The sequence below is a fragment of the Amblyomma americanum genome, chromosome 1, assembly GCF_052857255.1.
Source record: "Amblyomma americanum isolate KBUSLIRL-KWMA chromosome 1, ASM5285725v1, whole genome shotgun sequence".
Taxonomy (NCBI): Eukaryota; Metazoa; Arthropoda; class Arachnida; order Ixodida; family Ixodidae; genus Amblyomma; species Amblyomma americanum.
Genome location: NC_135497.1, coordinates 334,862,051 through 334,888,417, shown reverse-complemented (window position 1 = coordinate 334,888,417; position 26,367 = coordinate 334,862,051). Strand labels below are relative to the sequence as shown.

Genomic DNA, 26,367 nt, shown 5'->3' with positions numbered 1-26,367 from the left:
ACCTGGATGCCGAAGTGGCTGCAGAGGAAGAAGTCGAAGTCCAGCGGGTGCGTGACCACCGAGTCTACGGTCGTGCCTGGTGGGACGTTTCGACACTTGCCCACGCCGTCGCGGTCGTTGGCGGGCATGAACCTCGTGTGATGCCGCTTCTGGACCACGATGAAAGTAATTGCTGGCTCGTAGGTCTCGTTGGGAGACAGTTCCTTGCACGCCAGCCGGATGGCGCTCACCTGCGAGATTTTAGAGCGGAAACAAAAACTGTCGGTCAAGGCTGAAAGGCCATTCGAATCATCACGATATCTACCTAGTTCAGAATGTAAACCAAACAATTTGGATGTTCACAAACTATGCTGTCGTATCTTATACAATTGTCGTTTCACAAAGAGTGTACGGCGAAGATCACCGTTTTTTTAAGCAATGCTATTATCGGTTGTACTCTGGTTAAACGAGCCGTTTCAGCTACCGTTCAGTTCAACGGAAGTGCAGCTTTTCCAACTGACGCTTAAATGAATAACAGTCGGCTGCAGTTACTCGGCATACTCCTCTAAATTGAGTTCACGCGGTCCACATTCCGGATCACGTGATCGGTTTGCACATAACTCTGCGCATTGACCACCTAGTTGACTTCACTCAACAAAAATTTCTGTGCAAGCTTGGCGTTTCAGTATACCTGTAGTGAACAACCACACAGAGCCAAAAAAAATTCAGTACAGGAACGTCCGGCTTCACCGCTCAGCCGTTGTTTTACTGGTGCCACTTCGCGGCCTTTTTTTTTTTCTGGCTACACTAATCCGAATATAGTCGGATACACTCAAGAATGAAGCCGATTTTCTCCGTAAAAGGACCCCCTTCCAGCCAATGGCTTCGGCTTATCATCACGAGCCCTCAAGGCTGACAATGCGGTGTGCGCCGTGGCAGTGACAATAGTCTTCCCTGTGAGGGGGGAGACTAACCCCTTTCATCTAGCATTCGCCACGTGGTTACCCAAGCAGGCTCATGAGAATTGGTCTATGCCATTGGCTGCAAGAGAGTCCATTCAGGGTTCTTGAGTTGCTGGGTTCTTGAGTTGTATCCGACTATAATGGAAGTTGTAGTTGTACTTATATTAGCCAAGATAGCAAGATGTGGCAGCCGGAAATGCCGCCGACTCGGCCGATGCAGCGGGTCAGTAGACTGGTCCAACTGCGTATCTCCACTGCGCTGAGATCTCAACAGCAGGTGGCGCTGCCTTTTATTACCCGTGCCACACGCGCACTTTCTAGATGTTTGTAGCCTTAAGTTTGCCTATGCCATTTTTTTCGGAGCTGGCGCTACACGTCCAGATTTAACGACATTATTATTTATTGGCAGATTTATTGACATTACTGATTCGCAACTAAACAGAGGAGATTACAATCCAATAAATGACGAAATTCAAATGTTTTCTGATAATATTCTGACACCCTCTTTTCAATATAAGTCAGTAGAATATAACCGCGGGTTCAATTTAGAGGCAAGCTCGCCGAAATAGTAGCCAAACATGTCCCGCTTATCACGCTATCAAATCATAAACCTAACACTTGCTTTACAAGAAAGCATCAATGCATGAGAAATAAGAAAAAAAAACGGTTGTACAAAAATACAAAGCACGAATGTTCGCCCTGCGCGCCGGGTAAATATAAAACCTACCTAAACCTCTGTTGTTCTGGCCTTTGTGACGAAAAATTTTTTTTTTTCAAAAAGCCCTTCCTGCGCTACTTAGGAACAATAAAAGCAAGTCCTTCAAAACAATACGTCCGAACAGTGTCAGTAATGATATATCAATACATGATATTGACAGCACCCCCTACTTCGATGCTGAATGTCCTAAAGCATTTAACTCGTTTTTCGCATATATTTTCACCCAAGAAGATAATCCTAACGTCTCGTATGTACCTGATTTTGGTTACCCGTACATGGCGCCGGTTGACATTACACTTGATGGCTTAGTACACCTGATAAATAACCTAGTACCCTCTTTTTCTGGTGTTGATTAAATCAATTCAAAATACTAAAGACATGCCATTTCTGTCTCCAAAATCAACTTCCTTCATATCTTTAAGCAGTCAATATCTACAGGTGAGGTTTCCACCGGTTGAAAAATAGGAAAGGTTGTACCGGTTTTCAAAAGTGGCAACAAACACTCGCACGAAAACTGCCCACTTCCACCTTTTTGGACTTTGCCAAAGAATTTTATCGGGTAGAACATTGCCGACAAATATCTAAGCTTTGTGCGCTTAAATTACATTCTTTAACTCTGTCATGGGTCCGTAGTTTTCTTTCTAATTGCCAGCAGTACACCGTTGTTAACAAGTATTAATTTCCTGTTTGCGATGTTACATCGGGCGCGGCGCTAGAAGCCCTCTCTGTCCATTAGTATTAATAATTTACATTAATAACCTGCCAGCAACAATCTCATCTTAGATACACATATTTGCTGACGTCTGCATTATTCATTGACCAATAAAATTTACTAATGGCCACCTTGAACTTCAAAGTCACCTCGATTGCATAAACGACTGGTGTAAAACGTGTCTAATGACTAAACATTTCTAAGTGTAATATAATTACTTTTAGCCGAAAATGCGCAACTTCGAATTTTCCATACCGCAATAATAACGATACATTGGCTCGGAATACGCAGTATAAGCATCTAGGCGTCCATATTTCACCAAACTTTACTCGGGCTGAACACACATCCACCACTTTCGCTAATGCTTCCCGGTCACTAGTTTTCTTTCGCCGTAACCTGCTATGCACTACCCCTGACATGCGTAAACAAGCCTATATTACTTTTGTAGCACCGCAGCTAGAGTACACTTCATCCATCTGGTCACCTTATCAGAAATATCTAATAGAAAAGTTGGAAGCTGTCCAGAATCGGGCTTGTCGTCTCATTTTGGCAAAATTACAGTTATCAGTCCAGTGCAACCCAACTGAAGATCAAACTTTCGCTCCATGCATCCTTTGCAAATTCGTCGCGAGACTGCCCTTTTATCTATCTTTCACAAATACGTCCATGCCACTGATTCACCGCCAGCACATCTACAACGTCCCTCCTACTTATAACTGCAGCTATGCCGAATTTATGGCAACACACATGATTTCAACTTCTCGTCACTCCCGCGTGCCATTCGTCTCTGGAACGATCTTCCGGACTGCACCGCCCTGCAGGCTAATCAAGACCCCTTTCGCGAACATCTACCCAAACATTTCGTTGATAACGGTTAGCACGTCATTTAAATACTCAGGATTCGTACAACTTCGTTTTCAGCAGCTTGAGACTATTGCCTCTTCGGTTTCGTGATGCGCAGCTTTGTTCATTTATGCCTGATATGTTTTATTTGGCTTTTGTATAAATCTTCGTGCATTTCTCCTGATTTTGTTTCATGAAGCAAAGTGGTTTTTTTACTTTTATCCCTGTTAATGAATTGCGATATCTTATCTGAACTCACCTGTTTTTTGTGTGTTTTGCTGTACTTTTAATATGATGTTTGGATTTCTGGCCTATTTCTCACTAACTTCTGTATCGCCCCCTTACACAATGCCTCTCCAGAGGCCTATAAGGTATCTGTATATAAATAAATAAATAATTTAACTAGTCACGGTGACGATACCGCCTTCAAGGCAGTAAAAAAAGCCCTGAATATAAACAGTGTTAATGAGAAAGTATAACAGCAATGCCCTTCAAATATAATATAAAAATTATTTTGTAGAAAACGCCACTGTTCTTGCTTGACAAGTGTGTAAAAGTAGAACTCGTGTGTCAGCTCACAGGATAACAGTACATATGAATTCCTATTGAAAATAGTGTTGTTTATGAATAAACGATTATACTCTGGGTAGTGACTTCACACAAAAAAGTTGCATGTCTTTCCGCATGCGGAATGGCGAAAAGAGTATACAGGTCTCGAGCGAATGAGGTGTGGCGAACTCAGAAGGTCGCAAACGCCAGTTAGTCTGTCTAATGTCATTAAATACAAGTGTGTGGCACCGCGCCAATTGCGTTAAAAATTGATTTACTAAGTAATTAATGACCTAAAACTTGACCGTGTGGCACGGGTATAACACCTCGAACTGTCGTTCAGCTCAACGGACGGTCAACTGCACAGCAGTTATAATCGCCCGTGTGTAAGAAGGATGAGAGGCGGAGCGGATACGTACAAAACCGCGCCAGAGGCCTCAGTCTTGGATGTTTACCACCTTTTGCAGAGAAACGATCAAGCTGAGGTCAACTAACGCCGACAAGACGTCTCCAGAAATGAATATCCTGGATGTCCTGAAATTATATCCCTGTGGAGATCAATTCGGTGTCGTTACGTATATGCACAGCTAGTCGGCTTCTCCAAAGACAAAGGTTATCCAATGACACTAGTGACATTGAATGCGGGAAAAACTGTCTTAACAAGATGAGCGTTTAGTGGGCACAGTATAGTAGTAGGCGCAGTTACTTACCTCATAGTTACGGACTTCCAAGAACTGCCCCTCGCTCACTCCGTCCCTGTAGAAGACGATCCGCTCGGGCTTGTGCCTGGTGGCGCGGTGGAAAGCCAGTAGCAATTCTTTGATCATGTCCTTCAGGTCTCTAATGATTTCCACACGCGCCTTAGCCTCGGAGTCTTCAATCTGTACCCGAATGGTGGCGTGAAACTTGGACGGTACAGTGTCTAGGCTTCCGACGCACGCGGCGATGGATGGCCTCACCTTGTCTCCAGGCGATGGGTGCGACACGTCTGCTCCAATGACGATCACGGGCGTATGAAACAGCTTCGGCTTCTCCTGCATCAGGAGACTATTGTTGATACCGCCCATCTTGGCGTTGATCTTCTGGCACAAGTTTTGGATGAGCGCTGCGTTGCACTTTTGGACCACGTTGTTGTCCAAGATGCATTGTGTGCGCAGAGAGAGCTCAGTCTCTGCCACCTGCTTGATCTCAGCGTAGTTCGTGGCTTTTGTTATCACTGCCACAACCATCTCCAACTGCGGGTACTGCTTGCGCTGCTCCGTGAGAACGGTCCGCATGGGCTGGCGGTTTGTGTCGAACGTGATGACCGCAAGCGGCTGCGCAATGCGCATGCCCAGTTCTTGGCCGATGCGGATCAGCATCCTGATGAAGTTTTCCAGGGAATCCTTGTGCGCGGAGCGGCTCACGTTGAGAACAATCCACTTTGTCATGGACATCGCCTTGTAGAAGCGCTGCCCTCGGAGATCCCACGTACCGTCGCGCGGCTTGCACATGGTGTTGTTCTCAAATACCAGAGATGGCGGGTCGAGCACTCTGCCCACAACCTGAGTGGGCTCAGTGTTGATCTTGACGCCGAACTCTCGCAGGTACTTGTCCGAGCTGCTGACCATGTCGCGCACGGACTGACGAATCTTCTGGAAGCGCTTGGCTGGCGGCTTGGCCGTGTGCTTGATCATCTCGGCGGTCTGACTCTCGTCGAGCTTCTTCCGACAGTGCTGGCCTTCGGCCAGCTCGCACACCTCCAGAGGAATGTAGACCGGATGCGTCGGGCTGCCACTCTGCACGCAAGGGAAGTTCGGGTACGACAAGCGCCTGTAGCGGCTCTGGAAGTAGTCGGCGACGGAGATCTGACTACCTTCTGATTCAAAATAGATTTCCTTCGCAGGTTCCCTCGTGATCTTGACCACTTTGTACTTGCGCGGGTACGGAAGGTGCGTCACTTTGACACGGAGTCCCTTGAGCTCCCTATTCAGGCGCACGTACTGGTTGTCGCGCAATGACCGGAAGTCTGCGGGCGTCAACACACGACGGCTGTCGCTTAAGAACCTGCACATGAAGTCGACCAGTGGAAGCGACTCGTAGAATGTGGTTGCTGACATGTCGACGTTAAGCATGGGCTTCCATTGGGCGGGTCGAACACTCGTGTAGTAGCCAAACCACACCTCCCGGCCTCCTCCGAGGTCATTGTGCTCGTTGGGTCCCGGCGGTCTGAAAAACGAGCGTCCAACTGGTGCAAGGTTTATCGAGGGGCTGTGCCTCAAGACGATGTCTATGGCCTGGAGGACTTCCTGGGGCACAGTTTGTACGCGCTTTTGGAAGACGCCATGCAGGGCGTCCAGATTCACTGTGGCCGCGTACTGGATCTTGATTATAAACTTCTCGGATCTTTGGTCTTCCTCGAGGTCGACTGTGAATGTCCGCTCGCGGAAGTTGAGCTGGCGGCGTGTGTACAGGTTCTTGCGGCCATCGAAAGCAGGGATGCAGTTGGCCAGGTCTTGCCGGTACTTCTTTACTAGGAGCTCGATGGCAATCCTGTTGATCTTTGTACTGAGGCATCGGTACTTTTTCTGCTCAGGAACCTTGGTCTCCTTGGCAGTTTCCGAGGAGATGTCGACGTCGTAGTGGTAGACGCTGCCAGTCGGTATCTCGATGCTGAAGTGGTTGGCAAGAAGTTGTATGGTCCGGCCCAGCTGGCCGTGGGCAGGCCGCCGTGGGAAGTGAGAGGGTAGGGTTCTCTCGAGCTCCTGCGCCGTGTTTGGAGGTAATTAGAGCAGAGCATGAACAATTAAGTATGGACGCACTGTTTCGTGTGTTGAGCGTCACATAAGTTTGGCCGAATGGTCTTCGATTTACACTACAGCGCAGGACCGGTTCCGGTGGGTCTTAATGGAAAAAGCCTCCTGCACCCCGTGCATTATAGCGAGCCCTTTAAAGGACAGCGCTTGAACAAGAATATCCTCCAGTGACAATGTTTAAAATGTTTTGTGCAAGCGACGTTATGTGCAGTCAAAATTTAAATTTCAGCGTCTTCGAGCCTTTCTATATCTTTTCATCACTCTTTTCATGCTCACAGGTCGGCGCTGTTCAGCCAGCCCTACCCACTCGGCCCCACCGCCGGCTGCCTATGCGTTCGGGATTTCCCACCCCCCCCCCTGTAGAATGGGGTCAGGGGGGCTTCCTGAACCGCCGAAGCGACGCTTATTACTGGCAGCGGCCATAGCAGCTGCCTTACTTCTTAATCTAACCGACTGACACATCTGAACAAAAATACGCAGGAGCGCGAGGCGGAGAAATGCGCGGGCGTGAAAAAGTCACTGGAAAGAGCTCGCCAACCTTCGCTCGGGATTGTGGGTTCTGAATATTTGGTTCTGTACCCGGTTAGTCAAAAGTTTCGGGGCCAGAGGGCTTGCTTGTTTCATCGGTATATCATGGCATTTAAGACGCGAATAAAGCTATCAAGGTTCCCAGAGCACAGAACGATACCTCTTCCGCTTTCTACGGATATTCTGAGTCTGGTGGTGTCATGTCTGCCTGATAATACAGCTCAAAAGCAGACCCTTTGGCCTGAGAACTTTTAACCGACCCTGTACTTTCCTCGGATTATATTTCAGAGCCTTGTGCTATTTTGAGCGGATATGACAGGGACGATCGGGACGATTGCAAAATCAAGGAACCGCACTGCGTAGTCGCAGTGTTCATCAAAAGCGAGACAGTAATTACTTGTTCTTTTTCTGCCTTAAATTATTTATACAGTGAACCAAGGCCATGATGGTGCCACAGCTGTAGAAGCATTTCTTGCAAGGTTTCTGAACCACTCAAAGGGAAAATGTGGGCTATTTTGAATATGTTTAGACGTGGTATTGTGTTCCCATTCGCATCACATTTCTTAAGAGTTCCTTCTCTGTGCCTCAAAACCCGTTTTTCAGAATCCTGAGTAGAAGCTCTTTAAAACAGGAAAAACAAAGAACGCCGAAACCAAAACTCGGTTTCTCCCCAAGTATGACGCCGAGATCGAGGCTTGTCGTCATGCATACTGTCACAGAACCTCTCGGTGCGTTGACTGACTAAACTGGAGACTGTAAGCGACAGACCACTGTTTGTGTGAAATGGCCAAAAACAAAGGTCTTATTTTTTTTCTTCTTGACCAATCTCTGAGCAAATATCGACGGGCATGCAGCTGGTGACGTCACATGTCCAAGGTGGCCCACAGAAATGGTCCCGATTGGGGTGAAAAAAATTGGAAAAATTTAATTATTCATGATGAAAGAAACCGGCGCCCGGCACCGAAGCTCGGCACAAGGAACTACAGTGGAAATTTCGGCATTCGTGGAGGTCGGAAAGACGCACCAGCCGCTCATTAACAGTGAAAGATGAGCAACATACGGGAATCTTTCTATGAATTGACAATGTGCAGACACGTAATTTATGAGAATCAACAGCTACAGCCCAAGGAAACATCAATTTGTCAGAGTGGAAGTTTGGGCTCGACAGTGCAACATTTCGCTTGGAGAAAAAGCGCATTTAACGCGTGAATAAAAAAGACACTGCACTCACTGCGGTGGCTCAGTGCTTAGTGCGCTCGGCTGCTGACCCGGTGTTCGCAGGTTTGAACCCGACCGCGGCGGCTGCGTTTTGATTGAGGCGAAAGGCGCCCGTGTGCTGTTCGATGTCAGTGCACGTTAAAGATCCCCAGGAGGTCGAAATTATTCCTCAGCCCTCCACTACGGCACTACTTCGTTTCTTCTTTCACTCCCCCCACCCTTGTCCCTTCCCTTACGGGGGCGGTTGGGGGCACTGCACCATTTCCTTCCGCCCCCCCCCCTCCCGCCAGAAAAGTTAATGTCGATTAGCCCAAGAATAATAATAATAGGAATAATAATAATAATTGCTTTTTGGGATAAGGAAATGATGCACCATCTGTCTCATATATCCCTGCACACCTGAACCGCGCCATAAAAGAAGGGATAGAGGGAGTGAAAGAAGAAAGGAAGAAAGAGGTTCCGTAGTGGAGGGCACCGGAATAATTTCGACCACCTGAGGATCTTTAACCTGCACTGACATCGCACAGCACATGGGCGCCTTAGTGTTTTGTTTCCATAAAAACGCAGCTGCCGCGGTCGGGTTCGAACCCGGGAACTCCAGATCAGTAGCAGAGCGCCCTAACCACTGAGCCACCGTGGCGGGTTGGATTAGCCCAGCTAATCCAGGATATACAAAGGGGAAGCGAGATTGAGCTCTCCACTGTCCCGCAGAGCCGGTTGTGCGCCTTTCCTGGTTGTGCGCTTTTCCTTTCGTGAAAATGAATGGTCATTGCAAAATTGTGAACTCCAATGAACTCTACCAAGTCCTTCCACTAACTTGTTTTCTTTGGTTTTTGAGGAAAGGAAATCGCACAGTTACCATCTCACATATCTCAGTGGACACCCGAACCACCCCAAGAAGGAAGTGATAAAGGAGGGAGGGAAAGAGGAAAGAGAAAACAAAATTGAAAGTTGGATTTTGAGGAAAGGCAGGTGGAACACCTGTGGCTCAGTGCTACTAGTGGGGCATGCACAGTAGTGGGTAGAGAGCGAAAGAGAGAAATGCCATGTGTCATTACTGCTCCACGTCCTCTCCAGGAATCATGCAAAATTGCTCAACCTGTGGCCAGTAAAGTTTTCACTTTAAAAACAATATTTCATACGCTGGCAACAAAACACTCGGCCGCCGGCGTATAAGTAGTTAACTCCAAGGCTAAACCTGACGACGCACCAATTGCTTGAGCCACCCTTTATCCAGGTGAGACTAAGGCCCTGAACCTCACAGAAGAAACTGTGAAAATTGAAAATTGATTTTTGGGGAAAGGAAATGGCGCTGTATCTTTCTCACATATTGGCAGACACATGAAACACCCTATAAGGGAAGGGAAAACGGAGGGAGTGAAAAAGGAAAGGATGAAAGAGGAAAGGAAGAAAGAGGTGCTGTAGTGGAGGGCTCCGGAATAATTTCAATCACCTGGGGATCTTTATTGTACACTGACATCGCAAAGCACAGGGGTGCCTTAGCGCTTCGCCTCCATCGAAATGTATTGCAGCTGCCCGGTCTGATTCGAACCACTCATTTAAGTACGGTCTTTACGTCAAAAACTTCGGTTTTAAATTTCAGCCACTCGCCTTGTCCTCCTCATTGTTGACCAAGGAACCCGTAGCGGTTCCGAAACGTTGTTCTCGATCTAGGCATTGTCAGCAGCTAAATCTTACGTTTCACTTCCAGAGCGCCCTATACGTCATGCACTACCACGATGCTTGCTACCCACAGCACTTTTCAGCAGTAAAAACTAAGCCCTGTAGTCGGCTGGAACTCCAGAAAGAAGCGACGGATGCACTTCAAAGGACGCCTTGCAGCCTACGGCGTCGGCCGATTCTCCGGGCGCCGCTGTCAATCTGATCAAGCGGTGGTTCATATCCTTTCATATGCCACTCCCTGAGATGTCACACAGGTCCAAGAGGATTGAGTAACCATGACGTTATGGGAACCAGTCGACGCCATTGGCTGGAGGGCCTCTATCGAGAGGCACATGCCGCTTCTTTCTTCAGTTGTATTATACCGGAGTTCGGTTCTCGTACCGTCCACTTAAGTCGATGTTTTGGAGAGGTGAGGTTTCCTCTTGCCTTGAAGCTAACAGCTGAACCTCTTTGTAACGAAGCGGTTTAATACGAAACAACTTATATAACGAAGAAATTATGATTGCACGTGGAAGCTCGGCCATCAGGGGCTATAACAAAGCTACAGCTATAACGAAGTAACCGCCGGAAACCTTCAACTTCGTTGTAAAGAGGTTCAAATGTATTTGGACCGCTGGCATAACGAGATGCACAGCATGGTTTATAACGAAATAATGAATATAACGAAGGAATTACGATTCCCCTCGGGAGCTCCTTCAACAGTGCATATAACGAAGCAACAGCCGTGAACGAACTTTCAGCTTCCTTATAACGAGGTTAAACGAACTACATGGCATGGCTCAAGATGAAGCCCTTTTCGGAAAACAGTACGCACCTTGATCCTGACATCGTCGCCTGAAGTGGCCTGGTCGCCAGCTGCGGGGGTCTGCTGTGTCACCGCGACGGGCGGCGTGCTTGGTGGCGACGGTGGTAGGGCAGCTGCTGCCGGCTGAGTGCCACTCACGGCGGCTGCTGCGGATGCAGGCCGGGGGCTGATGGAAGCTACCTTGGCGGAACCCGCGGCGGCGGCGGCCCCGTAGCTGGGACGGGAGGCGCTGGGCTGAGCGGTGGGGTGAGCGCTGGGATCCGCGGCCGTGGTCGGGCCGCCGCTGACGGCGCGCGGCTGCGGGCTGGCCGCGGCGCCCTGCTGGAGTGCTTGCGCGAACGAAACCCACGAGGGACCGGCGGGCGACGGAGCAGGAGGTGTGGCTTGGTTGCCACCGCTGGCCGAAGGCACTGCTGCGAGCCGAAAATGCCAATTTAACGCCGGCTCTATATATCGGCTGCGCTTGCGATCATATCGATCGTTACGACACGCATATATACACTGCCGAAAGCAGAAGACTGGACAGGCGTCGCCGGAGCTCCGTTGGTAGAGCACCGGACGCGAAATTCAGAGGTCGTGGGTTTCGGATCCCACCGGCGGCATGTGGTTGTTTTTCTTCTGCTTTTTAATGAATTATCTTTAAAAAGTTTCGCTTTTTATGAGGGTTTAAGGTCGCAAAGAGACTATTTAAAAAGTCATTGCCATATTAAGCCCCCACTGATGAACACCACAAAATATTTTTTTTTAAATTTCCCTATGCTCCTTGGTTCGGTCACTGTTGGCTTGCGTCATGTATTTCTTAACGAGCCCCTTTCGTCCCCTTCCCTTGTCTGCTCAACGGGAAAAAACATCTGGTATACAGTACTTAGTCGATGGTTTGATGGAATGCCGTCTGGTCAGGTCAGCAGAATGAATCTTCGGTTTACTGACCATGTGAAAGTGGTCAGCTGACTGCAGTTAACATAGTTGACATGGTCAGTGACCGAAAACTCAGTATACTGTGGTCGAGAGAACAGGTCGGAACAGCCGTCCCAACTCAGACAGCTGTGTAAGCCGATAATGGCATGCTCCGTGACTAAACGCGACTAAACATGCAGCTCCCCCAAACAGCGTCGTATAGCCCTTGCACTGAAGAACTTAGTGCGAGGCAATAGCTGTCGCGCAGGGTCTTAATTTTCACACAAAAGTGATCAGCCCTCCCCCCACCGCAACGAAGAAGCGGCAAACGACAAACCCCGCCGCGCGTTCAATATACTTGAGACACACGCGCACGCTTTTCGTCTAGCTGTATACGTGAGAATAAAAACAATTTTCTAAAACAACAAAAAAAAACAACTTGGCTAACCCTGGAATTCAGCGAAAAGGAAGGACGCTTGCAAAGTGCCTCAGGCTCGTCCATGGCAGCGCCTGCATTCACGGCCGTTCTATATTATATACACACACGACATGGCTTAGACGTAGTATCAACCAATGTCAAAGAGCAGAGGTGAACTAAAGGTCATGGGTAAAGGGTCAAGAGCGACGCCATAACTGTAGCAAAATGGTGGTTTGAGCTAGTTGGTACATATTCACAATTTCACCAGCGCTGCGACTAGGAACAAGAACAGAGAAGGAAGACAAGGACAAGCGCTACTAACAACTGAAAGTTTATTTGAAAAAAACACAGATTATATGCACACAACTGACAACCCAAAGCGCCTGCGCTTCCCCCACCAGACACGCTAGATTTTTAACTCTCTTTTGCGTGTCTGGTGGGGGAAGCGCAGGCGCTTTGGGTTGTCAGTTGTGTGCATATAATCTGTGTTTTTTTCAAATAAACTTTCAGTTGTTAGTAGCGCTTGTCCTTGTCTTCCTTCTCTGTTCTTGTTCCTAGTCGCAGCGCTGGCGAAATTGTGGACGCCATAACTGTACCACGTACGGTCATACACGGCTAACGTGGTTGGGCTGACGGTCGCCCAAGGTTATTCTCCGGCCTATGCGATGAATGCTTTACCAAACGTGGTGAAACTTTTCGCTTCGTATTCAACTGCAGTGACTTCTTCAGTTTCATTCCGTTTAGGGCGCAGCTCGCCCGTCCCTGCGTTCCGCATCGTAGTCGCTGTAACATGCTACCTGACAGATGACGTGTTACGGAGTGTGACAGGTGACGTGTTGGCACGAAGTAGCAGAGCGAAGCGCCACCTGACACGGCGAGAGGAATGGACAGCCGGAAGGCGGCTGCTACGGGACGATGCCGGAGGGGGGCTAGCAACGTAACACGACACCTGCCAAGCGGTAGCTGGCGGCTTGCGGAGACCTGGGCTGAACTTTCGAATTACCGTCCGTCGAATCAGCCTTCAATTTTTTTCATTTATATATCGGGCGTAAAGAATGCACGTTCCTTGCCGCGGATAACGCTTGCTGTCACGGAGAATGTCAGCACATGCTCGCTGTAGGAAACGCGCTTCCCCAATTCCCTTCCTTTCTTCAAAATCGACGGAGTCCGCAACATCGTGAACGACAATGCCAATGATCACAATGAACGCGACGGTGGCGGCTAAGTGACGTCATAGCTCTCACATGGTTTCTCCTCGGTTCAAGGTCAAACTCGTCAAGCTGTTAAGCCGCCTTGACTTCACCCGGCAGCCCCCCCCCCCAAAAAAAACAACAAAAAAAACACGCAGTCGCGAGAAATAGCGACTGGGGTGCGGAGCTGCAGAGAGGTTGCTGTGCACCAAGAAGAACGGGCTAAAACGAGACAGCAGCGGTCGGAAACGTGCCGTGGATCAAGGCACTGACCAAGCTGAAGAGCGTTCCACAGCACCCGTCCCGTGTCAGGTCAGCAGCATGGACGGAACACACAGGCGCACGGGCGACGCGTGCAGCAGCGCGTGCTCGAGGAGCGTCGAGACGAACAGTGCGCGTGCGCAACGCGAACGTTCGGCAAGGCATTCACGGCAGGAACGCGCCGCCGGTCACAAATGCGCGGCTCGGCTGGAACCCCTTTTATGGGTCCTCTCAGAAAAAATTAAAAACAAAAGATGACGTGAAGCGAAGCGACGCGATCCTTTGTATTGGGTTATGCGCTTCAGTTAGGTATTTCACATAACCTGTTAGCACTGACGTTCGTAGCATGCCTGGAATTTGGTAATTTTCTTCATTCCGCATACATTCTACCGTATAGCAATGCTACCGCAACATCAAGTATTCCCGAGACTGCAGCATCAATGCAAAACGTTGGTTGTCATAACAAAATAGCCTAATATTAATGATATCTAAAGAGTGCATTGTCCACAACGCAGGTTGGAGCTTGAGCAAGCTGAAGGCTTCGCGATTTCACTAAGCGTGCGGGCTTTGTTCGAACAAAGCAAGGCTATTGTCACAGCCTGAGGGCATCGAGCCCAATACTGGCGTTGCATATGGCGACACTGTACGAACCACGAGGACCGGAGACGCGAAGTCGTACGCAGTCCAAAGGCCACTTCACATAGGAGCGGAAACGCTAGCAATTTGTGCCGCCGCGGCGCACAAAGCCGTTTCGAGCGGTCGCGGCGCATCTAACGGCCAGAGGAAAGAGGTTCAATAAATGTGCAAATTCTTCGATGCAACGCGCCGCTCTATCGCTCTGCTCGCTCATTTGCTTGCACGTGAACCCACCTTAACGCGATTAGAAGGCTGCCGAGGTCGCTTCGGCTCAACCGAACCAGGTTCTTTTTTTCTCTCAAGTCACGGTCACTCACGCTCACGTAAAAACGATGGTGCATAATAGCGAAAACAAACGGGTAACGAAGCTCGTGCATTTCGTTCAGGCTTCTCGCAAAAATATGCTTTAGAACACAATCATCGTAGCCCACGAGGTTAGGCCTAAAGCGACCACTATGTGACGCCAGATGAACAAAGGGATCGAGCACCCAAACGAGACAGCGGCGGAGGCCACAGAACCGGAAGGAAATTCGCTACGCACCTGGAGGTCCAGCAGCTGAGTCGTTTTTCTTCATGTCTTTGCGCTTTCCTTTCCCCATTTAGATAGCGGGGCCACAAACACAATTGGCAATCAACGGAACGGACGTCTTGACTGCCTGTCGAGCCCCTAGAGAAAGGCAAAATGGCTGCGCTGTTTCTCTTTTATAGAGGCCTTTTCCGCTCTGCGATTGGCTCATATGCGACGCCACGAGCTGCACGTGTTCCGCCGTCATTGGCTACGCTTGGAGACGTCATGCGCGTGCCGGCGCTTCTGCCTCCATGAAAGCATAAAGAAAAAAAGACTGTATGGAACCAAAGGGAATTGTATGATAACGCTTTACCACTGCTCCTTATGGGAACGCAAGGTCCCGGCGCGTCTCGAACACGCGCGCTGAGGAAGTCGAAGACAACAAGTGGAGGGTGACTCCGCTTCGAAACCCAATTATTCCTAGAAGCTACTTTGCTCAGAGGGTGGTGGTGGTAGTGGTTTTATTAAAAATAATAGTAAAAAGGAAGGAAAAGTTTTTTGCTAGCCCCGGCATCTGCCATCGATACTGAGCACCTGAGCTGGGGCAGCGGAAATAAAGGACAGCAGGCAGAATGAAGAAATGAAATGAAAGAGGTGAGGGGACAGGAAGAGAGGATAGGGGGAGAAGTAATATGTACAAACTATATACACAATCGCTTCTCGGCCTTTTGGCTTAGATTGGCGCTCAGGCCGTCAGATCGTGCTCGGCCTGCTGTGTTCCTGCGTGCGTTCCGGCCGCCGGCTTGCGTCGGTGGCCGGTGTTCGACCACCAAGAGTGATCTTTTGTTCCGGTGCCCTTCGGCTGGCGGGCGCCTCAACATGGTGAGCCAGCCACCTACAAAGGCCCTTGCCTTTGATGTCGTCGTCCCTGAGGGGGCTAGTCCGGAGGATGTCGTCGATGCGACAGCCTCCGTAGTTCGTTTGGAATAAGTTTACTGTGTCCAGCACTTCGGTGGACGCAACTACCAAGTTACCGTAAAGAGTGAAGCCGCCATGGCTGCCATCGTTGATGCGTCTTGCCTCATCATCGGCAACGAACGCGTCCCCATCGTTCCCCTGAGCCCCCAGGTGACTCAGGTGACTGTTCTTTTTCTGCCCGCCCGAGTACCAAGTGATGCCCTTGCCAAGGCTCTTTCTCCTTATGGCAAGGTGCTGCACATAAGTCGCGGCATCATGGGGTCGCGTCCCACTGTCACCACCGGGACGCGGTATGTCCGAATTGAAATGAAGCCCGAGTCGCCCGTGCCTAACTACATCAAGGTCGCTGGCCACCGCGTGACATGCGATTACAAAGGCATGCAGCGTGTTTGTCGACGTTGTGGGTCGACATCACACTTCAGAGCACAGTGTACGGCTCCGTTCTGCGCCCGCTGCGGCGTCTTTGGGCACCAAGGCCAAGGTTGTGTGCTGCCGTGTCGACGTTGTGGTGATCCACACGCTACCGTGGCATGCGCGATCAAGCCCTCGTACTCTGAGGCTGCGGCCCGACCTGCACCTCCACCGGCTGCACAGGCAGCCGATGAAGCCATCAAGGAACGCGGCGTTTCCGACACCAACGGCTTTGTGAGTGGTTCCTCGGCGTCTCTGAATGTATCGGTGGAGGAAGCGGTGCCTACGGCTGATGCGTCCAGTGATGCACCTCGCAAGCCGGCATTAAATGTGCCTGCTATGTCAGCCTCAGTCTCTCCAAGTGTACCTGCCGCTACGGAGGCCGAGCCCATTGCGCCCCTGCAGGTCTCTGATGCTGGGGACAGGCCGCTCTCGCAGCCTGCGCGGCAGCCTGCAGCCAGCGTTGCGGTTTTGAGCGACAACGCCAGCGTATCTGAGGCCGATGGTGACGAGAGCAGCTTGTCGTCCTCAGCTTCTTCAGTCAACCTCGTCATCGACGAGACTATCATCGTGCCTGGGCAGGAGCCGAGGCCGCCGTCGTCATCTCCTTCGTCATCGCAGTTTAGTGTCGGCACAAATATTTCGCCTGGGCAGGAGCCAAGGCCATCTCCTGACGTGGAATCTGTGCAGTCGCCGTCCTCTTCTGCGTCGAGGATTAGCGCCAGCACTTCTAGTACTCTCTCTTCGGATGTTGAGATGGTCGCTTTGAGCTCCAGCATAAAGCGTCCACATACGTCAACTACGGACTCGGACAACTCTTCTGGTCGGGCAAGGAGGCCTCGTGCCTCCTCTGGTCCGACTCTACAAAAAAAGTGAGATGGTTTGGCGCCGTTCGTAGCGCGCATTGTATTGCTTAGACATCACAACTCGTTGTTTTTTGGCTTTTTTCATTACCAAAATGGCTACACTTAACATCATCACGCTTAACGTGCAAGGGTTTCGCAATGTTATGAAGCAGACCGAGGTGGTCGCTTTCGCTCGTTCATCGGGCTGCGATATCCTCTGCCTGCAAGAAACTAATTTTTTTCGCCTCAGTGACGTGTTGGAATTTAAGCGTAGGTTTGGTATTGATGCTTTCTTTTCGTACGCTAGCACGCGTTCTAGCGGAGTTGGCGTTCTTGTTCTGAACCGAATACTTCTGCGAGACCATCATGTTACCTACGATGCGCTTGGACGCGTGCTGGCGTTCGACTGCACGTTTAACTCACTTCGTCTGAGACTTCTTTGCATCTACGCACCTGCGCATTCTAATTTGGTAAACTCATTTTATAAAAATCTTGATGTGTATTTTCTTGGAGGACGAAACGTTGTGATGTTGGGCGATTTCAACTGCGTGCTCGATACGGTCGCTGATGTGCAGGGCCCTGGCAGAGGCAGACCAAGGTGGAATGCGCGCGAGTTGCGCCGCCTAGTCAACCAGTTTCTGTTAACAGATGCTTATGAGCTCCTGCATGGCGGCGTCTTTGTGTGGACTTGGCGTCGCGGATTGTCGTCAAGCAGGCTAGACAGGGCGTACGTACCGACGGGCCTTTCGAGGACAGTGGGTGCTGCTAATGTAATAACGCTGCCATCCTCACCAGTACACATATCAGACCATCGCCCCTTTCTTCTGTCGCTCAGGGTTCCGGCGGCTGCAGTGTCTCCTTTCAGACCATGGCGTTTGGATGTACGCATCCTTCATGATGCCAGCACGAGAGAAGGACTAACGCGGGCCTTGCGGTTTTCGGTTGTTGGGGCCGTGCCTGGTGACTGGGATCGTCTGAAGGAGCAGTGGCGTCACCATTGCGCCGCTTCTGGTCGAGCCCTTAGAGCTCGCGTCTCAGCTGAGGTTCGTGTTATGACGGCGAAGCTCCGTATAGCTCAGCGCACCCCGTCGCCATCGGCGCTTATGTGTGCATGGAAAGAGGAACTTTCAGAGCGTCTCCAGCGTCTTTTACGATCGTCCTCTCTGACAGCGGCCGCATGGCGTTGTCGGCGCAATCCAACTTCTCATCCAGAGGTGCTTCGGTTTGCACGCCAGGAGCTGTTGTGCGCTCAAGGTGCCCCTGCTTATACCTCTTCCGTCGGTGCTGTGGCCCAGCCAGTTGGCAGGAATTTCAGTGCGTTTTTCGTCCATTTCAGGGATATTGCTCAGTCGCACTTTTTGGTTCATCGCGATGACGTTTCCGCACACCCTTTTTTTGCAGGCTTGCCGCAGGTTGCGGATGAACTTCATGATGGCCTTATGGCTCCGCCAACAACAGACGAAATCAAGGAGGCGTTAGATTCCATGAAACGAGGCTCAACGCCTGGGCCAGATGGTCTTCCTGTGGAGTTCTATTTACAATTCTGGCATATAGTAGGCCCCATTTTCACGGAAGTGTTAAAAATCTGTTTCACTCGGAATGTCCTTCCTAATTCATTTAAAAGAGGCCGCATCGTTCTGATCCCTAAAAAGTCTTCTTTCTCGACATGTCCGGCAGATTGGCGCCCTATCACCTTACTAAATACAGATTATAAAGTATTAGCAAAATTACTCGTCCGCCGTTTACGGGCTCTTCTCCCGTCCCTCATTTCCTGCCACCAGGTTTGCTCCATTCCGGGCCGTGAAATACATAGTTTATCTTCTGTAACGAGAGATATCCTAGAGTATACTATACGGCGGCGCGCACAGGGTCTTCTTGTTTCTCTAGATCAAGAGAAGGCATTCGACTTTCTAGAGCATGAGTATATTTACGGTACACTGGATGCTTTCGGTTTCCCACCTTCTTTAGTGCTACTTATTAAAGAGATGTACAGAGATATTTCAAGCACTCTGTTCCTCGATGGCTGGGAAAGTACCGCATTTGATGTTGGTCGCGGCGTCCGTCAAGGTTGTCCGCTCTCCCCTCTTTTGTTTGTCTTAGCATTAGAGCCTTTCCTTTTGGCAGTCAATCACCATTCTCTCATTAGCGGTCTGGCATTGCCAGGCAGTGAGAGTGTACGCGTCACTGCTTATGCAGATGACATCACGCTATACTTAGCTGATGAACGCAGCCTGCTCGAAGTTTTAAACGTGTTTCGTGAGTACGCCTCCTTGTCGGGGGCTGCTCTTAATTATTCCAAGAGTCATTACTTTTTTGTATGGTCACCTCAGAGACGTATAACGAGTACAATACCTTTGCAGTGGTGTGAGCAGATGCGCATTTTAGGAGTGACCTACGACTGTGCTGGAGTATGGGATGGTATGTGGTCTTCGGTCGTAGAGGGTATTACAGCTCGTGTGCAGAGGGCACAGACCTTTGACCTTCCTCTGCTTGAGAGGCGCTACCTGGTTCAGTCGGTCGTGCTGGGTGCCTTTTGGTATCTTTGCCACATTGTTAAACCACCCCTGCGCGTCATAAGGCGGGTGCAGACTACAGTTTTTTCTTTTTTTTGGTCAGGCGGAACCGAGCTTGTGGCTCGTGCTGTTCTTGGACAACCACGTGAGAGAGGTGGTTTTGCCTTCCCAATGTTGACCATCACGTCCTCACTGTTAGCATTGAAGTGCATGTTGCGTATCCTGCTGGGGGATGCGTCTCCGGCGCGAACCCTGGCGCGGTACTTTTTGGGCCCTTCCTTGCGCTTTTTGGATCCCTCGGCCCCAGTTAATCATGGTCCTCAATCAGAGAAGCCTACCGCTATATATACTACGGCAGTGGCCTTTTTCAGGCATGCAAGCGCAGTAGCACCTGACGTCAACATCCTTACAGACCGTGTCGTGAATATTATGGGCTCGCTGTTGTTGCCTGTTGTGCCGGCGGCTCGCCGCTCACCGATGCGCCGCGTTCAATGGGCGCGCATAACATCGACGCCTCTCCCAGACCATCTACGTGACTTTGTGTGGAAACTTGGTTGGGTAGTGCTGCCTACTTGTGATCGGCTGGAGCGGTGGGACGTTTTACGCTCCAGTACCTGTCCGAATTGCCCGCTTCCGGAATCTAATCGCCATGCTACAGTCACCTGCATGGTAGCACGTGTCTTTTGGCGCGCCGTTCATGCGGGATTCCGTGGGCAGGGCATTTCGAGCTTTGTCTCCCGCGGCCGCTTCCCCAGCGGCCGTTTTGCTCGCCTGTTAATTTTTGCAGGTCTTTTTAGTTTATGGCGCAATCGATGCACCGCGGTCGCTGGTGGCTTTCGACGCCGAGCAGTGTGGCCAATACTTGGCCGTCTTAGAAGGGAGCTGATCAGTTTCTTGTCAGAGGAACTCTTTTTCTTGGGAGAGGAAGAGTTTCTCCGGCAGTGGTCATGCCCATTCATTTCTGTTAACAATGAACGTCTTGTTCTGGTCTTTAGACCAAACTGGCGCTAGGGTCTTCTTCTTTATTCCCCCCCCCCTTTTTTTCCGTGTCAGATTTTTCCGGTATCACTCACTGTTAATAATCATGCCACGCCGCTTTAAATCGCACACAAGAAATTCCTGTTAGTTATTCAAAGATGTTTTGGCACTCTAATTGGCTCGCCTTACATGCTGAGCGTCATGTCAACTTGTGAATGTCAAATGTATCCGGTAACTTTGGCATGTGTACATATGTAAATAAAATTTTTTCTAAGGGGAGAAGTAATATGTAAACTATATACACAATAAGAATTGTGTCCAGGTTGTGCGCGTGATTAGTTCATTTTAGAGGAATTAAATGACACACGCGCACATCACTGTGTTGGTTACAACTGGAGTGGGGCGTCCAGTTATTAATCGTTCAAGGTAGAACTTGCGGAGCGTTCGGTCACTGCGTGTAACTACCTGACGGAGAACAGACGGGACGTCAAGCCCGTGTGTTCGAGGAATGCACAGAGGCTCACCAAAGTTCGCTCACGAGTGCGCGCACTGCCCTGCGGCCACAATAGCGTCTTGATGGAGTCAGGTAGTATGCCCTGCGCCCTATAGGCCGCGAGCATATCGCGACGAGCATCGGCGAACGCGGCACAGAGAAGGAGCAGGTGTTCTAGTGTTAGCGCCGCATCCGTCACACACATCACTCGTCGCGATTCTGTGATGCACCCGTCGTTCCCCGGGCCACTCGCAGCCAATGCGCGCGCGGAGGATCATTGCACGTTGTGACCGTGTAAGTGCGCGACAGCCGGTGACACTGTCGACGCGCTCACCTCCCGCGATGCGTGGGTCGGGGTGCTGCTTTCGGAGATGGTCGTGGATGGCCGCACGCACGTCCTCCAGCGCAAGGGGCAGATCGCTGGCAGGTAGTTGGTGTGCAGCGGTCGCGAGGTCGTCAGCTTCTTCGTTGCCGGCGATGCCGCAGTGACCGGGCACCCACTGTGCACGCACAACACAACCTCTCTGCGCGAGGCGCTCGATGCGCAAGCGAATTTCTCGCACTACTAGGGTACCGCGGCCGTTAGATTGCAGGCGGCTGAGGGCGGCGCGGGAGTCGCACAGCAGAGCACTCCTGGGCGGCGGAGGGCCGATGGTGAGCAGCAGGTCCAGCCCGAGCCGGATCCCCATCAACTCCGCCGTGGTGGAGGAGCCCAGGAAGGCGGCGTGTTGCTGGCTGTGCAGTCGCAGGGCGGAGATGGTGGCCGCAGCAGCAAGGGAGCAGCTGTCGTGAGCCACTGAGCCGTCGGTGTACACGAGGAGATGGTCCTGGAGCTCCTCGTGTATGACGTCTCTGGCCAGCTGCTGCAAAGCACAGAGGGGTGTGCTCCGCTTTCCGATATGCCAACGATCTCTCGCTGTACCTCCGAGGCAGCAGGCCAGGGCGCGCAGGAGCCGTAGGGGGGGTGGGCCTTGGGTCAATTGCTCATACTCGAGCAGCGCCGCGCCCATTCGTGAGCGCGGGTGCGAGCGCAAACACTGCAGCAGCGAGCCTCCGTCCGGTGCGCGGTGAAGCCAGGCGACACTGAAAAATTTTTTTGGGGGGAAAAGAAATGGCGCAGTATCTGTCTCACATATCCGCGGTCCCCTGAACCGCGCCGTAAGAGAAGGGATAAAACATGGACTAAGCGAATCATCGAAGAAAGAGGTGCCGCAGTGGAGGGCTCCGGAATAACTTGGACCAACTGGGGATCTCTAACGTGCACTGGGGTAGAAGAGCCTTATGTCAAAATACTGGAAGATATATATAGCAACTGCACAGCTACTATAGTCCTCCATAAAGTCAGCAATAAAATTCCAATAAGGAAGGGCGTCAGGCAGGGAGACACGATATCGCCAATGCTGTTCACCGCATGTTTGCAGGAGGTATTTCGAGGCCTGAATTGGGAACAGTTGGGAATAAGAATAAATGGAGAATACCTAAATAATCTGAGATTTGCTGATGACATTGCCTTGCTGAGTCACTCAGGAGGTGAACTGCAAATCATGATCAACGAGTTAGACAGGCAGAGCAGATCGATGGGTCTAAAAATTAACATGCAGAAAACCAAGGTAATGTTCAACAGTCTAGCAAGGGAACAACAGTTCACAATTGGCAGCGAGAGCCTAGAAATTGTGCCGGAATACGTCTACTTAGGGCAGGTAGTGACAGCTGATCCGGATCATGAGAGGGAGATAACTAGAAGGATAAGAATGGGGTGGAGCGCATATGGCAAATTCTCGCAGATCATGAGTGGCAGTTTACCAATTTCCCTCAAGAGGAAAGTGTACAACAGCATAATCTTACCGGTACTCACCTACGGGGCAGAAACGTGGAGGCTAACGAAAAGAGTTCAGCTTAAGTTAAGGACAACGCAGCGAGCCATGGAAAGAAAAATGATAGGTGTAACGTTAAGAGATCGGAAGCGGGCAGAGTGGGTGAGGGAACAAACACGGGTTAATGACATCCTAGTCGAAATCAAGAGAAAGAAATGGGCTTGGGCAGGGCATGTGATCCGAAGGCAAGATAACCGCTGGTCTTTAAGGGTAACGGAGTGGGTTCCAAGAGAAAGTAAGCGTAGCAGGGGGCGGCAGAAGGTTAGATGGGCGGATGAGATTAAGAAGTTTGCAGGCAAAGAGTGGATGCAGCTGGCAAAGGATAGGGTTAATTGGAGAGACATGGGAGAGGCCTTTGCCCTGCAGTGGGTGTAGTAAGGCTGATGATGATGATGATGATGATGAACGTGCACTGACATCGCACAGCACACGGGCGCCAATCTCAGAGTTTATGTCCTGTCGTTGCGGTGGCCATTGCTCTCAAAGGAGGCCCCGATGCGCGATTCGCGGTCACAACCTTAGCACTCGCTCGATAAAGAGAAGCCGCCACACTTTGACGTCCCCCTGAGTGCGAGACGACAAAAAAAATCAAGTCGGCGACGCTAGCCCAGGCTTAGCTCAGTCGGAATAACTAATACGCGTCTCGCTGGCGACCTCCGACATCGGCGTTTGGTGGTATTGTAAGATTATCGCAGACATCCATGTCTGAGGATATACATTCCCTAAGGTTTCCATGTTGTTGCGATTACAGGATAATAGAGGAAAGTGCACGGGCCTGCCGACGGGCTCCAGCTATGCCTAACCACTGCCGCGTGCAAACAAAGGGCAGTTCAGAGTGCTGTCAGGGAAACTACTGAGAGGAAAATGGTGCGCTGCATCAACTGCGTCCCCAGAAGCGTCAGCGGCTGCATCTGCAAAAGATCCTCCTTTTCATCCCTGCTCTTCAATGCCGGAAACAGCTGTGGCGTAGGGCGTTTGGAACACTGTAGTGCTGCGTTTGTATCTAGTGTATCGGCGCCCCTTGGATTGTTACGCTGTTCAATCGAGTAACTGTACTTATTTCAGACACCTCAGGGGCTGTTTATATCGAAAAACGCCCGTGTGCTGCACAACATGAGTCCTCGTTGAACAACGCCAACCAATCGAAATTACTGCGTAGCCGTCAATTACGCTGCCTCTTTTGCACTTCTTTATTTTTCGCTTCCTCTTTCGTTCCTTCGCTTACAGCGCGGAGAAGCCACGGAGGAGTGTGTTATCTAACCGTTCCCTTTCCCAGCCTACGCTAACTATACCGACACCCTGCCTGTTCAGAATAGTATAGCGGGGTTATGCGGCCACAGAAGTTACAATCTCCGAGGCACCGTTTGCCAGGGCCACGGGTCACTTTATCGCTCAAGGACATGTGGATGTTCCCTGGTCTGCAACTTTCCTGTTATCCAATATTGCGCCGACAGCAACACCGTTTGCGCAAAGGATAGCCCTCCACAAATCTACAGCTGAAAACACCCACCACACATGCGATCCAGAGAAAAACCAAGAGGGAACAGCACGGCATTCGAAGCTAGGGATGACGGGTAGAATTGAATCTGAACAGTGTTGCGGCTACTGCGAGAGATTCGAAGAAACGCACAGTTGAAAGTGGCGCACTGTAGGTTTAACGAACCGGATGACGGGAGACCTCTCGGGAGCGGACGCCCCCGCCGAGGCGCCTCGCCGTACGCGGAGATTACAAACTTTCATCGCGGGCTAAGTTGCACGTATCCCGCTCTTCACCCCGACCTGGACAGGGCGCAAGCCACACTCAGACGCCTACAAACAAAGGCCATTCTTGGCCCCTACCGATTACGTTTAATCACCAACGGTGAATATGACCCTGCATGCCCGCACTGTGGCGACGGGACGCATGCCACACAAGACCATATATTATGGGAATGCGCTAGCAACCCCGCTCCGACGACACTCTTGCCTGCCTCCTCGGCGGATGAATGGGACAAACACTCGACCAGTTCAGGAAAAACAACGCAGCTGGCCCTCATCACGCGAGCTCAAGAGGTCGCCCTCGGCTTGCTGCCACCCTGGGCTCGCGCCTGCCCCAACTAATCCCTTCCATTTTGTGGCAATAAAGTTGTAACCACCACCTTATTGTAGTAGAACCCACGCTTCCAACGGTACCAACGCTTCTAGTTTCGAATGGACGCTGGATTGAAAGCGGGTTGTTCCACCGAGAAGTGAGATGATTCCTGAATAATAATTGCGTTTTTTTTTTGAGGGGGGAGGAAATTGTGCATTATCTGTCGCTTATATTGTTGGAAAAATGAACTGCGCCGTACAGGAAGGGATAAGGGCGGGAGTGAAAGACGAAAGGAAGAAAGAGGTGCCGTAGTGGAGGGCTCCGGAATAATTTCGACCACCAGCGGATCATTAACGTGCACTGACATCGCATAGCGCACGGGCGCCTTAGCGTTTTTCCTCCATAAAAACGATTACTTCACCATTTCCTTTGTGGTGGTAGTGGTTTTTTATAAAATAATATAAAAACGAAGGAACAGATTTTTGCCAGCCCCGGCATCTGCCATCGATACTGAAGCACCTGAGCTGTGGCGGCGGAAATAATGGATAGCAGGCCGAATTGAAAAATGAAATGAAAGAGGTGAGGGGAGAGGAAGAGAGTATAGGGGGACCGTTTCCTATCGTCAAAAACAATTTTTCATAGCGGCATAGGGTCTCAGCACCTTGCGAACTACACGACATTCGAACAGGAACCGTCTGGAAGGGTGTTGCGGCAGCACAATGCTGCGCCATTGGAGTTCCACCCTTATGTAGCGTTCCTAACGTCAAAATTAAAGCAAGAAATCAACACTGCGGCAATGATGCTCCACCATAATCTATTGTTCCTAACATTTAAAACTAAAGAAAACTTCGTCACATGGCGCTTCCTTGAAGCTGGCTTTGCTGTGGTAGGCAGGAGTGTTGGATCAAGCTTCATCTCTTTCCCGAAAACGAGCGGCCGAGACTGCGAGCTAATTTCGACCACCTGCGGATCTCTAACGTGCACTGACATTGCATAGCACACGGGCGATTTAGCGTTTTTCCTCCAGTGTGCTTTTTCGATGTCAGTGCCCGTTGAAGATCCCCCGGTGGTCGAAATTATTCTGGAGCCCTCCACTGCTCTCTGTGCTCATCTCTGTGCTGATAATAATAATTTGTTTTGGGGGAAAGGAAATGGCGCAGTATCTGCCTCATATATCGTTGGACACCTGAACCGCGCCGTAAAAGAAGGGATAAATGAGAGAGTGAAAGGAGAAAGGAAGAAAGAGGTGCCGCAGTGGAGGGCTCCGGAATAATTTCGACCACCTGGGGATCATTAACGTGCACTAACATCGCACAGCACACGGGCGCCTTAGCGTTTCTCCTTCATAAAAACGATTACTTCGCCGTTTCCTTTCTGGTAGTAGCCGTTTTTTTATTACAATAATAGTAAAAAGGAAGGAAAAGATTTTTGCTAGCCCCGACATCTGCCATCGACGCTGAAGCACCTTAGCTGAGGCTGCGGAAATAAAGGATATTTGGAGG

The 26,367-nt window shown here is 50.4% G+C and overlaps 1 protein-coding gene across 1 annotated transcript in view; it reads right to left on the bottom strand.

The window, feature by feature from the left end:
- Positions 1–26,367, bottom strand: part of LOC144121077 (uncharacterized) — a 65,470-nt gene that overhangs the window by 3,449 nt on the left and 35,654 nt on the right. Inside the window, exons 7-9 of the mRNA XM_077654022.1 lie at positions 10,802–11,205; positions 4,474–6,507; positions 3–230 (exon numbers count right to left, since the gene is read on the bottom strand). Of these exons, the coding sequence (XP_077510148.1) occupies positions 3–230; positions 4,474–6,507; positions 10,802–11,205 (2,666 nt within the window). The remainder of the gene's footprint in view (positions 1–2; positions 231–4,473; positions 6,508–10,801; positions 11,206–26,367) is intronic.